Source organism: Canis lupus, chromosome X, assembly GCF_048164855.1.
Source record: "Canis lupus baileyi chromosome X, mCanLup2.hap1, whole genome shotgun sequence".
In the NCBI taxonomy this organism is placed as follows: domain Eukaryota; kingdom Metazoa; phylum Chordata; class Mammalia; order Carnivora; family Canidae; genus Canis; species Canis lupus.
The window spans coordinates 76,623,508-76,637,851 of record NC_132876.1 but is presented as its reverse complement, the minus strand read 5'-3'; the positions used below and the strand labels follow the sequence as shown (position 1 = coordinate 76,637,851).

Below are 14,344 nucleotides of genomic sequence, written 5' to 3'. Positions count from 1 at the left end.
CAGCCCAGGGCGTAATCCTGGAGTCCCAGGATCAAGTCCCACATAGGGCTCCCTGCACAGAGCCTGTTTGTGTCTGCCTATCTCTCTCTCCCTCTCTGTGTCTCTCATGAATAAATAAATAAAATCTTTTAAAAATTGAATCAGTTATTAAAAATCTCCTAACAAACAAAAGTCCAGGGCCAGATGGTTTTGCAGAGGAATTCTACCAAACATTTAAAGAATAATTAATACCTGTTCTTCTCAAACTATTCCAATAAATAGAAAAGGAAGGAAAACTTCCAAATTCATTCTTTGAGGCCACCATTACATTCATACCAAAACCAGATAAAGACTCCACTAAAAAAAGAACTATAGGCCAATATCCCTGATGAATATGGATGAAAAAATTCTCAACAAAATACTAGCAAACCCAATCCAACAGTACATTAAAAGAATCATTCACCATGATCAAAGTGAGATTTATTCCTGGGCTGCAAGGGTGGTCAAGATTCACAAATCACAACGTGATACACCACATTAATAAAATAAAGGATAAGAACCCTATGATTCTCTCAGTTGATGCAGAAAAAGCATTTGACACAACATCCATTCTTTCTTTAAGATTTATTTATTGGGGGGGATCCCTGGGTGGCTCAGCAGTTTAGTGCCTGCCTTTGGCCCAGGGTGCGATCCTGGAGTCCCGGGATCGAGTCCCACGTCGGGCTCCCGGCATGGAGCCTGCTTCTCCCTCCTCCTGTGTCTCTGCCTCTCTCTCTTTCTCTCTCTATCATAAATAAATAAATAAACCTTTGAAAAAAAAGATTTATTTATTGGGACACCTGGGTAGCTTAGCAGTTGAGTGTCTGCCTTTGGCTCTGGGCATGATCCCAGAGTCCTGGGATCAAGTCCTGAATCAGGCTCTTTGCATGGAGCCTGCTTCTCTCTCTTCCTATGTCTCTGCCTATCTCTGTGTCTCTCATGAATAAATACATAATTCTTTTAAAAAAAAGATTTTATTTATTCATTCATTTATTTGAGAGAGAGTGCACAAGTGGGGGGAGGAGCAGAGGAAGAGGGAGAGAGAGAATCTCAAGCAGACACCCTACTGCAAAGCCAAATGTGGGGCTCAATCTCAAGACTCTGAGATCATGAGCTAAGCCAAAATCAAGAGTCAGCTGCTTAACTGACTGGACCACCCAGGTGCCCCCAGCATCCATTGTTTATAAAACCCCTCACAAGGTAGGGATAGAGAGATCATACCTCAACATTAAAAAGGCCACAAATGTAAAACCCACATCTAATATCATTCTCAATGGAGAAACACTGAGAGTTTTTCCTCTCTGGTCAGGAACAAGACAGGGATATTCACTCTCACCACTGTTATTTAACATAGTACTGGAAGTCCTAGCCTCGGCAATAAGAAATAAAACAACAGCAACAACAAAATAAAAGCATTCAAATTGGCAAGGAAGAATTCAAACTTTAAAACAAACAAACAAACAAAAAAAAAAACAAAAAAAAAAAGAATTCAAACTTTGACTACTTGTGATGACATGATACTCTACACAAAAAAAGCAAGACTCCACCAAAAAGCTTACTAGAGGGACGCCTGGGTGGCTTAGCGGTTGAGCAGTTGAGCCTTTGTCTCAGGGTGTGATCCTGGATTTCTGGGATCGCGTCCCACATTGGGCTCCCTGCATGGAGCCTGCTTCTCCCTCTGCCTGTGTCTCTGCCTCTATCTCTCTGTCTCTCATGAATAAATAAATAAAATCTTTTTAAAAAACTTACTAGAACTGAAACATGAATTCAGTAAAGTCACCTGATGCAAAATCAACGGAGAGAAATCATTTGCATTTCTATACACCAATAATGAAGCAGCAGAAAAGAAATCAGGGAATTGATCCCATTTACAATTGCACAAAAAAATCATAGTACATCTAGGAATAAACTACCCAAAGACGTAAAAGATCTGTACTCTGAAAACTATAGAACACTTATGAAAGAAATTGAAGATGACACAAAGAATTGGAAAAATATTCCATGCTTATGGATTGGAAGAACAGATATTGCTAAAATGTCTATATTACCCAAAGGAATGTACACATCCAATACAACCCCTATCAAACTACTACCAGCATGTTTCAGAGCTAGAGCAAACAATCCTAAAATTTGTATGGAACCACCCAAGGCCCTGGGTAGCCCAAGCAATCTAGAAAATGATTAGATGCAGAGAAAGGGGAACCCTCTTACACTGTTGGCAGGAATGCAAACTGATGCATCCACTCTGGAAAACAGTATAGAAATTTCTCGAAAATTTTTAAATGACCTAATATTTTATTTGATGTTTTTAAAAATAGAATTCTCTGAGGCACCTGGGTGGCTCAGTTAGTTAAGCGTTTGTCTTTGGCTCAGGTCATGACCTTGGTGTCCTGGAATCAAGCCCTACGTTGGGCTCCCTGCTCAGTGAAGAGCCTGCTTCTCCCTCTCCCCAATCCCCGGCTTGTGCTCTTGCTAGCTCTCTTTCAAAATATGAATAACATCTTTAAAAAAATTCTCTATGTTCTTACAGCCTATAAGATTATATTCTTAAGCCATCTTAATAAATATAAATGGATAATTTAAAATTATAAAATCAACTGTCTTTTCTTTTTCTATAAAGTTGATCTTAGCTACAGGATTCACTGAATGTCTTACTCAAATTCTTCCAAGAGCTCTATCACTCATCTGTAAATGGAGGGAAGCCTGCCTGTCTCCATTTTCAAAGTTCCAAATGTTCTAAGACTATAAGTCTAAATATTTATTTTAACAGAGTTCTAATTTTTACTGCTTGCAGCATACAAAATGAGACAAACCCAAATAATGTGGAAAAATATGCTCCACATAAAAGAAAATTTGATTTAGAAAAAAATTAAATATTGGCATTCATTTTTTTCTATTATCATTAAGGCATGAATCTGAATTATTGTCAAAATTATAACAAAATAATTAATAATAATTAGTTCCCAGAAACCACAACTTATGTGAATTTAAGGTGACATGTTAAATCTTACTAGAAATAGCAAGTGCTAAAGTTTGACTTCAGTAAATGTTAACTAACTAATGCAGCCACTTTGGACAGAAAAGAACTCATTGTGGCATCAACTAAAATCTGAAATAGCTTGATATGAACTGCTGCTACTCTACTTACTGGAATTTCCACTAGGGTTGTCCTGGCCAATGTTCAAGCAGACATGTGGCCAGTTTCCTTCTGTCAGTGAGCCAAATCTCACCCTAAAGTTATCTTCCCACTCTATATTATAAACAGAAGGGGGAGGTTAGTCTTGTTTAAAATAAATGACATTCTTTTGCAATTATGCTATAAGTAGAATGTCTGACATTTAAATCCTGCTTGTTTTTGTTACTTTTTTTGTGAATGTTTTACATCTTGAACACTTAAGTTGCTTATGATTAAAGAAAACTTTGCTATTCTGGAATAGACTGAAAGTGTTAAGCTACTGTTTTACCTAGAAATCAAAATGGTTATTTACTGGACAACCCTACACACACACACACACACACCTAGGGTACTGGTGAACTTTTAAGTTCCCTTATGTTTAGGTCTCAGCATCAAATGTTACATGAAATTAATTACTCTTTCCTTCCAGCTAGTGTGACTATCTAATAAAATTGCTTTCAATATAATGTCCCTATTATTCCAGAAAATTAAATTTTGCCCTCATTAGTATAATAAGAAAATAAATTTCACAAGCAAAAGTGTGTAGGCTTTAATAGTTTGTCTCATTCATAATAAGAGAAAGGAAAGTATAAAATCTCTAGAGTCACTTCTAGCATATCTCAAGTCAAAGATTAGGTATGGAGCCTGCTTTAAGATTTTCTCTCTCTCCCTCTGCCTCTCACTTCTACCTCTAAAAAATAAATAAAAATTAAAAAATAAACTGGTAAAATTAATTTTAATATTACATTTTCTTTAAGCAAATATATTTAAAATAAAATGTTTCACTACAAAAAATAAATATATGAGGTGATGGATGTGTTAATTAACTAGATGGTGGCAATCCTTTCACAATGTATACATATCACCACAATGTACATTTTAAACATCTCACAACTTTGTCAATTATACTTCAATAAAGCTGAATAAATTCAAATATTATCCAATGTGTAATCAATATACACATACTCATTAAATACTTTAATGTTTTAAACCAAGCCTTCAAAATCAGGTTTGTATTTTACAGCACATCTTAATTCAGATATAAAATTGTCAATGATTAAAGTGAAATTTAATACTACTAAAACAATAAAATATTTAACAGGAAACAATTTTAAACTGTTGTTAAATTTAAATTTATTAAATTAAAAATACAGTCTCTCAGTCATAGTAGCCACATTTTAAATGCTCAATGGCCACATATGACTAGTAGTTGCCATATTAATTAGTGCAGATCTAGATCATTCATGTCAAGATGAGGAGGACTCTGGTAATTCAAAGGGAAGTAAAAATAAATAGAACTATATAGATAGTTCTGAGCATGCCTTAAGGAACCAAGAAAGAGGAAGTGGCCCTCTGTCATTGTCTAGAATGTAGATAAACCACAATGTGGATAGTTTATGCAGGGATACTTATGATTTATCAATTAGCATTTAACTAAACACCATCTTTACATACTTCTGAAAAGACTCTTCCTTACTTCCCTCAATTAGTAAAAATGTGATTATTACAGTCCCCAAGAATACCTGAGTTGTTATTTCTGATTTTGCTAAGTCTCTTTTTGTTACCTATCTATGTATCTATGTATCTATGTATCTATCATCATCTATCTCCCTAAAGAGGCACTAAGTACTATGCCTTCCTCAATTTGGAAACATCTTTAGTATTGGTTCCTTCCTTTCACTTCCTACTGACACCACTCTAGTCCAGGCTTCATCATATCACGCCTGAATGGCTATAAAAGTATTTTCACTGATTCTTCTATTCCAATCTCTCTCATCTAATTCATACAGCACCTCCATTACATTAACCTAAGACATCATTTCCATGATCTGACTCCTCTACTAAAACATGTTCACAGGCTTTCATCTGTGCCTAGAATAAATTCCTCATTGTTCTTATTGTGTGTGTGTGTGTGTGGGGGGGGGTTGTGGTGTGTGTGTGTGTGTGTATGTTTACCTTTCTGTCATTTTGGTACCAAGTTAAACTTTGCCCATTTCTGTCCTCCAATTCTTTAACAAATGTTTTTCTCTCTTCTCCTGTCAAATGTGATCTCCTTAAAGCTCAGAGTTGCATATTATCCTTATCATATAACCCTCACTATGTTATGCTGTATTTGTACAATTATGCTTAATAAGTATTTGTTAATTTGAAATAAATACACTGGAAACTCCAGCTGACAAATTGCCTTCTTATATGTTTCCTGGATAAGAACATAAAGAGTTTAGGTCACAGAGACAAATAAACTTCATAATCTATGCATGTTTGACTCCCATTACTCAATCATTATATTTATTATATTAATTTTTAAAAATGCTAATGCCAATATATATTTTAATTTACAACCTACATCATCAACAGAGGCCCCCAGAAACAGACTTTTTTCTAAAGAATTTATTTATTTATTTATTTATGAGAGACACACACACACAGAGGCAGAGACACAGGCAGGAGGAGAAGCAGGCTCCATACAGGGAGCCCGACTTGGGACTCGATCCTGGGTCTCCAGGATCAGGCCCTGGGCTGAAGGCGGCGCTAAACCGCTGAGCCACCCAGGCTACCCCCAGACTTTTTTTAAAGCCATCATGTTGCTGTGTTTTCAACTGACAGGTTTTGTCTATTAATTTTGGGGGGCAGTATTTTTTGGCAAGATTTTTTAATAAACCAAAGACTGAGGAGAAAAAAGAAAGGAAATAGGATTAAATTAAAACATGTGTCATTATTTAAAAGAGTAATGGCAACTTTATGTCACCACCACCAAAAATTAGACTTCTTACTTTGAACGTATAAAGAGGTACACCATTTTACTAGAATATGGTATTAAAAGAGAAATCATTTGAACAAATTTCTTCAATGAAACTCTGAGCCCATGGACAATCAAAGCTTTTATTTTTGAGAAAAGCAACATTTGTCCTTTGAAAATTTCAGCAATGAGTAAGAAAAAATACATTTTATGATTTTTTAGTGGGAGAAAGTTGGTTTAAGGAATAAAAAATAGGGATCCCTGGGTGGCGCAGCGGTTTGGCGCCTGCCTTTGGCCCAGGGCATGATCCTGGAGACCCGGGATCGAATCCGACACCGGGCTCCCTGCATGGAGCCTGTTTCTCCCTCTGCCTGTGTCTCTGCCTCTCTCTCTCTCTCTCTGTGTGACTATCATGAATAAATAAATAAAATCTTAAAAAAAAAGGAATAAAAAATAAAGTCAGAGTATTAAATTCTTGTGGTGTTTAAATAATTTATTTGATGTTTGCTACTTGTGCATTCATTTCCATTCTTAACACACATATTTTCTGGACATGAAAAATAGGGATCTATTTAAGAGATCTTAATGAATGACAATATTTTTGAAATGCACTTTATAAATACAAATATTTCAAAGCAAAGGGAGAAAACAGTTGAATGAGTAGACAATAAAATTCTGAGTATTTTTGATTTACAAAAGTATGCCTACCGTTTTCACTAAATGAATACAACCACTTAAAAAAATATATGTGTGTATACCCACACACAGTACAGAAACATTTCAAAGTGGCAAGTTTTTAGTGCACTGCCAAAGTGCTACAATAATTGTCATCCATAGACATTCACGTGCAAACACCACTGACTAGTTCACTAGAGCAAATAAGAGTATTAGTTAGCCAAACTCTGTAGCAAAAACTTTTAAAAAATGAAAATAATGAAACAGAAATCTACTTCTCATCTGAACAATGTAGAAAATAATCTTGTTTATCATCTGAGTCATTTATCAGTGTGTATGATGAGTAAATGGGCAAGAAAAGATCTATCCATTAAAAAATTTAAAAAAGAAAGGAATGGCAAAGACTGGAATGCACAAGGGAGTGGAGAGAGGAGAAAGTTAAGCACAAAGTAACAGAAATCAATTACAGTGGAAAACAGCAGCTAGTTTTGACACTGAAATGAATCATGGAAGTTGGATAAGTGGAAAAGGAGAGGCAAAGATAATTTATCTTGTGTTAAGCTATATATAGAACTGTCAGTCACTAGCCAAGCCCATTTAGAATGTAAGTTGGCTAAACTGCCACATGTCACAGTACAGACTTTGTCAAAACTACCACACAGGGTTGTTCTGAAAAACAAATAAGATACCAGTAGTGAAGAAGTTCCACAAAATTCAAAAGCTGCACTCATATATAAGACAGTTTATACAATATTCAGATTCATTCTATCCTTCCAACTCTGAGAAAATGGAAACAATGAGTTCTCCAGACCACAGAAAGGAGGAAACCTCTGCTTCATTATCAGAGCTTCACACAATAGCAGGCTCGGCTCCGCAGTCACAGCAAAGTCTGACTTTGTAAGCAGAGCAGATATGGTGATAAACTGAAATAAGGGAAATGGTTGCAAATATACCTTTGAGCAATGTCTCTACTCCTGGCATTTCCCCACAGAAATTCCTGGAAGGAGGGAGGATTATTCAGTGGAGAAAATACAGAGATTCTGTATCATACCTCACTCTAACCCTAACAAAACTCATTGCCTAAACATTGAATGGGGTTAAATTATCTCAATTTCTCCCTTACAGCAGAAAGGCCTGAGAGGGTAAAAAAAAATTATATAAATTCATCAAAATACGCCAAAGCACATAATACTTTTTTTTAAAGATTTATTTATTTATTCATTCAGAGAGAGCGAAGAGAGAGGCAGAGACACAGGCAGAGGGAGAAGCAGGCTCCATGCAGGAAGCCAGATGTGGGACTCGATCCTGGGTCTCCAGGATCACACCAGAGGCTGCAGGTAGCGCTAAACCGCTGCGCCAGCGGGGCTGCCCCGCATAATACTTTTCCTTACATATTAAAAACTGGAAAAGAAGAAAAGTCTAACGTGTGTTAGCTATGTTTGTGCATTGCCATGATCATATGACAGCTAGGAAACTCAGGCTTAGTGAGACTAATTTATTCAGGCCATTTATCCCTTACAAATTTGACCCTGGGTTTGTTCCATGTCAAAATTCTGGCTGGCAACTTCAACAAAAACAAATCCTGCCCCATTACAAAAGGTCAGGAAGATAAATGGCAAAAACAGCCAACATATTTTTGTTATCTTTTTTCTTGTTAATTCTACCATTATTTAAGAAAATATTCTGGCATTGAATAATACTTCAGTTAAACTTTTATAAATGCCTTAAACAACATTTCCTCCTCCACTAATAGTAATTCTACAAGAACAATCCATGATATCAGAAACACAAGTAATCATCAATAAATGCATTTATCAGCAGCAGCTGCAAATATAACAAAAAGAAAGAACCAGACATTATGTACCACCTGATTAAAAGAATACATCATGAACTAAGAAACATTCCTGCCCCCAAAATCGCATTTTCAATCTGAGGAAGTCTCTAGATCCAACTACCAAATAAAGGAAACAAAGGGTAACGGAACTTCACACCAAAAGGATGTAATGACAAAAACCTAAGATTGTGGCAAACGCTACATGTGAAACAACCTAGTTCTTCAACAAATAAAAGTGCAAAGAAAGAATCAAGGAGGAAACAGATTAAAAAGACCCTTAAGAGCTTTATTGGAATTCTATATTAAAAATATTAAAAATAAATAGCATTTATGAAATAATTCCAAATTGAAAGCTGACTAGATATTTACTGGTATTAAGGAATTACAGTTAACTTTAAGTATGATAATGGAATTATAATTTTTCCAAAAGAGCCCATACATTATATAACTATATATGGAATAATAATTGAAATGATGTACTGTGTGGTATTTATTCCAAAATACCTCCTGAAAAGGGTTAGAGATAAGGTAAACAAAATTATTTGCGAATTAATAAAAGTTAAAGTTGGGTGATAAGGACATGGCTGTTCATTACACCATTATGTATGTTGGGGAAAAAAGCACATGCAACACAAGCACTAAAAATTGTCCTTATTTTTTCCAAGGAAATAAACTTATCAAGGAATCACAGAGATGAAAAGACCTTAGAAACAATCAATTCAAACCACCTCATTTTATAAATAAGGAAATTAAGGCTCAGATAGATTAAGTGACTTGCTCAGGGTCACACAACTCGACAGTTCCAGAGTCAAGATCATAATTTAAATCTCCAGACTTGTAGCCCAGGGCTTTGTTCTTTTTCAAACCTATAAGAAATGACTACTGGATTTAAACATTTAGTCCAGAATATCCTTAAAATGGAGTGTAATTCATAAGAATAAGCCACGTGGCAAGGAATTAATAGTTAGTTCATACCAAAAATGAGCTGCCAGTCACTGTGATAAGATCTGTTTCTTTCTGAGAACCATGGTTTCCTGCTGGACTGGAGAATCCAAACTGGGTCTCTTCCTCCTGTCCAAAGAAGTCAGAGTCAGGATGTACATTCCATTCTGCTTTGGTTGGCGTCAGTAGTTCCGAGACACTGTTTTCACAAAGGGTGCTTGAAGGAGTCAGAGCATCTGTGTCCACTGTAAGCTTACTGCTGGGGGTCAAAGCCTGGGGCTCTTGACTCGAGTTTTTCATAGCCAAAGAGCCCAGAGATACCAATGGCCCCACACTTAGATTTGAGACATCATCCATATCTAAGGGACTCTGCTGAAAACCAGAGGCTGTCGTTCCAAAAAAGAGAGAGGTATCCAGACTCTGAGGAAGGTCACTGGTGGCCATCAAGGCCCGAGGGTCCACAGCCTGCCCTAATGAATTATTATTATTAGCAGGGAGGCTCCCTGCCAGAGTTGAACTCACAGAAGCCACATCAATAGTCAAGATTCCAGAGTTTGCCAATGCTGTGTCCAGCACTGCAGCGGAGCTACTGCCAGGCACATCAGAGGAGAGAGACACTAGCTCTGCATCACTGAGGTCATTCTGTCCCTGGCTGGTAAGTTCACTGCTGGGCGTAAGAGAATTTGCAGCTTCTAGCTGAGCTAAGAGATCCTGGCCAAGGTTGTGCCTTTTGGCCAAGTGGGTCTTCATGCTGTGCTTGGATGTGAAGAGCTTATTACAAGTAGAGACTGGGCAGCGGCTTTTCCAGGTGTCCACGTCCTGCAAGTGTTTCTTGGAGTGAATGTAGAGACTACTGCGAGCAGAGAACCTGGCACAGCAGCCTTCCACAGGGCACACAAAAGGCTTTGTGCCCAGGTGGGTTATGCTGTGGCCTTTCAGATGCTCAGCCCTTGTGAAAGATTTCCCACAGCCTTCCACAGGGCACATGAACCTCCGGTCATCCTCGTGCTTCCTTTTGTGCCTCAAGAGTTTGGACATGCTGGTGAAGTTCCAGCCACAGCCGTCAAAGTCACAAAGGAAAGGTCTCTCACCTGTGTGGCTCCGCAGGTGAATTTTCAGGCGACAAGCCTTGTCGTACTGTTTGCTACAGCCTGGAAAAGAGCAGGAAAAGAGTTCCTGTTCCCTGAAATGGGCACGGTTATGGGAAAACAGGGCACTCACTGTGATAAACGTCTTCTTGCAGCCGGAAAATGCGCACTGGTATGGCCTCTCAGGTTCGAAATGGCTGCGCTGGTGGGCGCTGAGTTTGGCCTGAGTGGGGAAGCTCTCCTCGCACACCTCGCATTTGAACGAGTTCTCCTGCTCATGGCCCTTCATGTGCGCCTTGAGGTTATACACCGTGGTGAAGCTCTTGCCACAGCCCTCCGCAGGGCAACCAAAGGGCCGCAGTTTGTCGTGCGACTGCAGGTGCCTCTTGAGCTTGTAGGAGGTGGTGAAAGTCCATCCACAGCCGCCCAGGGGGCACTTGAAGGGCCGCTGGCCCTGGCTGCTGCTGTGAGTCAGCAGGTGCACCTTCAGCTGGTGCTTCTTGGCGAAGGTCTGTCCGCACTGCGCCTCGGGACACAGGTACAGCACCACGCCCGGGCCCGGGCCCAGCGGCCTGCGGGGACTCTCGGCTGCGGCCCGGCCCTCTGCCTCCTCCTCAGGCGCTGGGGCCGGCGCCGGTTCAGCCGGCTCGGCCAGCAGGAGGTCGGGCGGCAGCTCAGGGCAGTCGTTGGGCTGGACCCCCGCTTGCGGAGCCATCAGACCCCCAGGCTGAGGGGCAGGCGCGACTTCAGGCTCCCAGGCTGGCGGCGGGGGTGTGGCCAGGGTGAGGACACCGTTCTCGAAGCGCAAGAGCAGGTTTTGGTTGTGGATGGTGACGGTGCCCGTGAAGGCCGCGGCGGGTGCCAGACTTGGGGCGGGGATCGGGTTCTGGGCCGGGGCTGGGGCGGGGACTGCAGACAGGCAGCGGGGGCCTAGCGCCTGGCGGCCCGCGGGATTCGCGCCACTCTCACCCTGCTGCAGCTGTGGGACCGACTCGGCCTCCTCCCTCCATACAGGCCCTGCGGCCTGGCCATCGCCCGCGGTCTCCACATCGCCACCCACCGGGTCCAGCAGCACCAGGAAGAAGTCATCGCTGTCGCCGCCACTAGCATAATCCGACCTGGGCGCCAACGGGCTCAGGCCCGGGCCCCGTGAGGCCGCGCGGGCCTCCTCGCGCCGCCTCCCGGACCCGCCATCTTGGGGGCCCCGGAGCAGCAGGAGGCGGCGCGCGGGGACCTGGCCAGCCCGCGGGTCAGGGCCGCCGTGGAACCGGCTGCCGCCCGCGGGGCTGCCAGCACCACCACTCTGTCGTGTCCCACGAGGCGGGAGCAGCCTTGGGCTTTCCATCTCCGAGGCGGTGAGGCTCGGCTGGAACCGGAGCCGCGGAGGAGGCGCGACCCCGCCCCCTGCCGCGGGCCCGAACACGTTCCTGAAAGGAAAAAAAAAAATGTGCAATGCGCAGAAACTGGCCCTATCAGATATTAAAACGTGTTTAACGACACAGTGATTTAAATATTCTGGTACTGGATCTCTGGAACAGAATAGAAAGCCCAGAGGCAGAGCCTCGTATGCACAAGTAAGTTCTACACCCAGTATTTGTAGGAAATCAAGGATGTCTTCCCAGATAGTGGGGAAATGAAAGTTCATTCGGTACATTTAACCGAGCAATCTATCTGCTAAATGCAACTTAAATCTCTGTGTCATTATATACACCAAAATAAACACCCCCACTCCCTCCCAGTGCTAAGTATGGTGCTTTTAAAAAAATTGTTTGCTGGTTGGCTGCCTGGCTGGCTGGCTGGATTTATCAATCCAGTGAGAGAAAATTCCTGGAACAATAACACTTTGTGTCAACATCAAAGTACCGTAATGCTAGCAAATTCAAATGAAAATGATGTCCTTTTCTTTTTTATTTATTTATTTTTTATTTTTTTCTGGGTAGCTTCCATATCCAGAACTGTCTTGAAAAAGGTCCTCAGGAAAATTTGTCTTACAGTTCGTTTTTTTTTTTTTTTTTTGGCTTGCTGATGCAGAAATTAGAATGAGTAAGAGGTGAGGCCAAAACAGATTACCACTGTTCAGCCTAGAAGTGCAAAGCTTGGAAGATGAAACAATTTATACTGAATCCTGGAAAACCCAACCCACTCCTGGGTCCTTCCAAGACAGTGCCCAACCTAAACCAACTCTTTGCCATTACATCATGGTAAATCTCATGTCCAATCCCACAGCATTCCTCAGAACATTCCTCTGTTAATGCTAGATTCTCCAGCACATGGAGGTCTCTGGACAGAGTACCAGTTAAATGTGGTAAGATTAAACCCTAAGGCACTGTGATGGACTCTACTGAGAAAAATGCACATATGACCATGTTCAATCGTCCTGGCGTACCTGCTTGCATTTCAGCGTGGTGGCCCAATCTCATTGTAATGGATTTGGCCTGTGATGCCTTAGTGATTGTATTAATGATGATGATGATTTTCCGACTTGTCTGTCATCTGTGATTTGGGAAATGATATCAATAAAGGGTGAAATATCTAGCAAGGGAAAGGCTTAGAGTGATGACTAGATTATTGGATACATATAGTTTAAATAATCCCCACTTTCCCCCTTTTTAATGATAATGGACACTTGCTGATCTCTTGATAGGAAGAACAATTTTATTATCCCTTACATCTGAAACCTCGTCAAAATTTTTACTTCACATATTTTCCTTCTGTTACATTTTTAAAGGAAGCCATTTTTAAAATCTGAGATATAGAGGAGTGCATAAAACATATCTGCCAGATTTAGATAACTTATAAAAATAAAAACCTAATTAAGTCATTTTTGAAAACGGCCCCTTGCTCAACTGGGAGACTGCTTCTGTGTCTCTCACTCTCTGCCCCTCTGTCCTGCTCATGTGCACTCTCACCATTTCTCACTCAAATGAATAAATAAAATCTTTAAAACAAAAACAAAACAAACAAAATAAAACAAGGAAAACAACCAAACACCCATGTATCTAGGATCAAGATCAAGAAACAGACCATTGCCAGCTTTCCTGGGTACAGACAGTATTCCTCTCAATCACAACCCGTGCCCTTCCTTATAGATAAAGTTATTATCCCGACATTGCAATAATCATTTCAGTGCTTTCTTTATAGCTTTACCATTTTTTGTACACATTCTTAAATAATATAGTTTATACTAAGTTATATAAATTGAATTGCATGCTTCCTTTGATCGCTTGTTTCTCTCACACTGTATCATATACATGTGACTTGATAGACTCATCCAAGTTGTTCAAGATAGTTGTAAATCCTTTATCCCCATTGTTGACTAGCATTCCAGTGTATAGTTTTAGTGAAGTGATTATGATATAATCATACAGTTCTACAGTGGATGGACACTAGAGTTGTTTCTAGTTTTTAACTACTATGAACAATGTTGCAGTAAACATTCCTGGAAATTTCCCATGGAACACATGTGTAGAAGTCTCTTGGGTATACCTCCAAAACCACATTCACTTGGATATAGGGTATGAATATCTTCAGTTTTTCTAGATGACGCCAAATTGGTTTCTGTAGTAGTGGTGCCAATTTACTATTTCACAAGTAGCATAGAGTTTTTGCTGCTAGACATCTTCACCTACATGTAAGATTGCAAAAATGTTTTTTTTTTTTTTACTATTACTGTTCAGCTTTGGCATATTCTTATGTTTATGAGCCTTTGGATTTTCTCTTCTGTGAAAGAACTGTTCAAGTTTAACTCTGTCAGCCATTCTTCTATTTTCCGTCTTCACTTACTCATTTATTGAGTTCTTTATGTATTTTAAATACTAGTCCTTCGATTATATGTTTGGCCAAAATATTCCCTTGCTCTGCTGCTTGCATTT

General features: G+C 40.1%; 1 protein-coding gene across 1 annotated transcript; it reads right to left on the bottom strand.

Annotated features, from left to right (window-relative positions):
- Positions 1–4,141: 4,141 nt before the first annotated feature.
- Positions 4,142–11,910, bottom strand: ZXDB (zinc finger X-linked duplicated B). The gene has a single exon (XM_072817514.1). The coding sequence runs from the start codon at positions 11,815–11,817 to the stop codon at positions 9,412–9,414; it is 2,406 nt and encodes an 801-aa protein (XP_072673615.1). The 5' UTR covers positions 11,818–11,910; the 3' UTR covers positions 4,142–9,411.
- Between the last annotated feature and the right edge of the window lie 2,434 nt (positions 11,911–14,344).

Excerpts from the sequence above, each read along its gene's own strand:
- ZXDB (XM_072817514.1), bottom strand. The coding sequence starts at position 11,817 with ATGGAAAGCCCAAGGCTGCTCCCGCCTCGTGGGACACGACAGAGTGGT.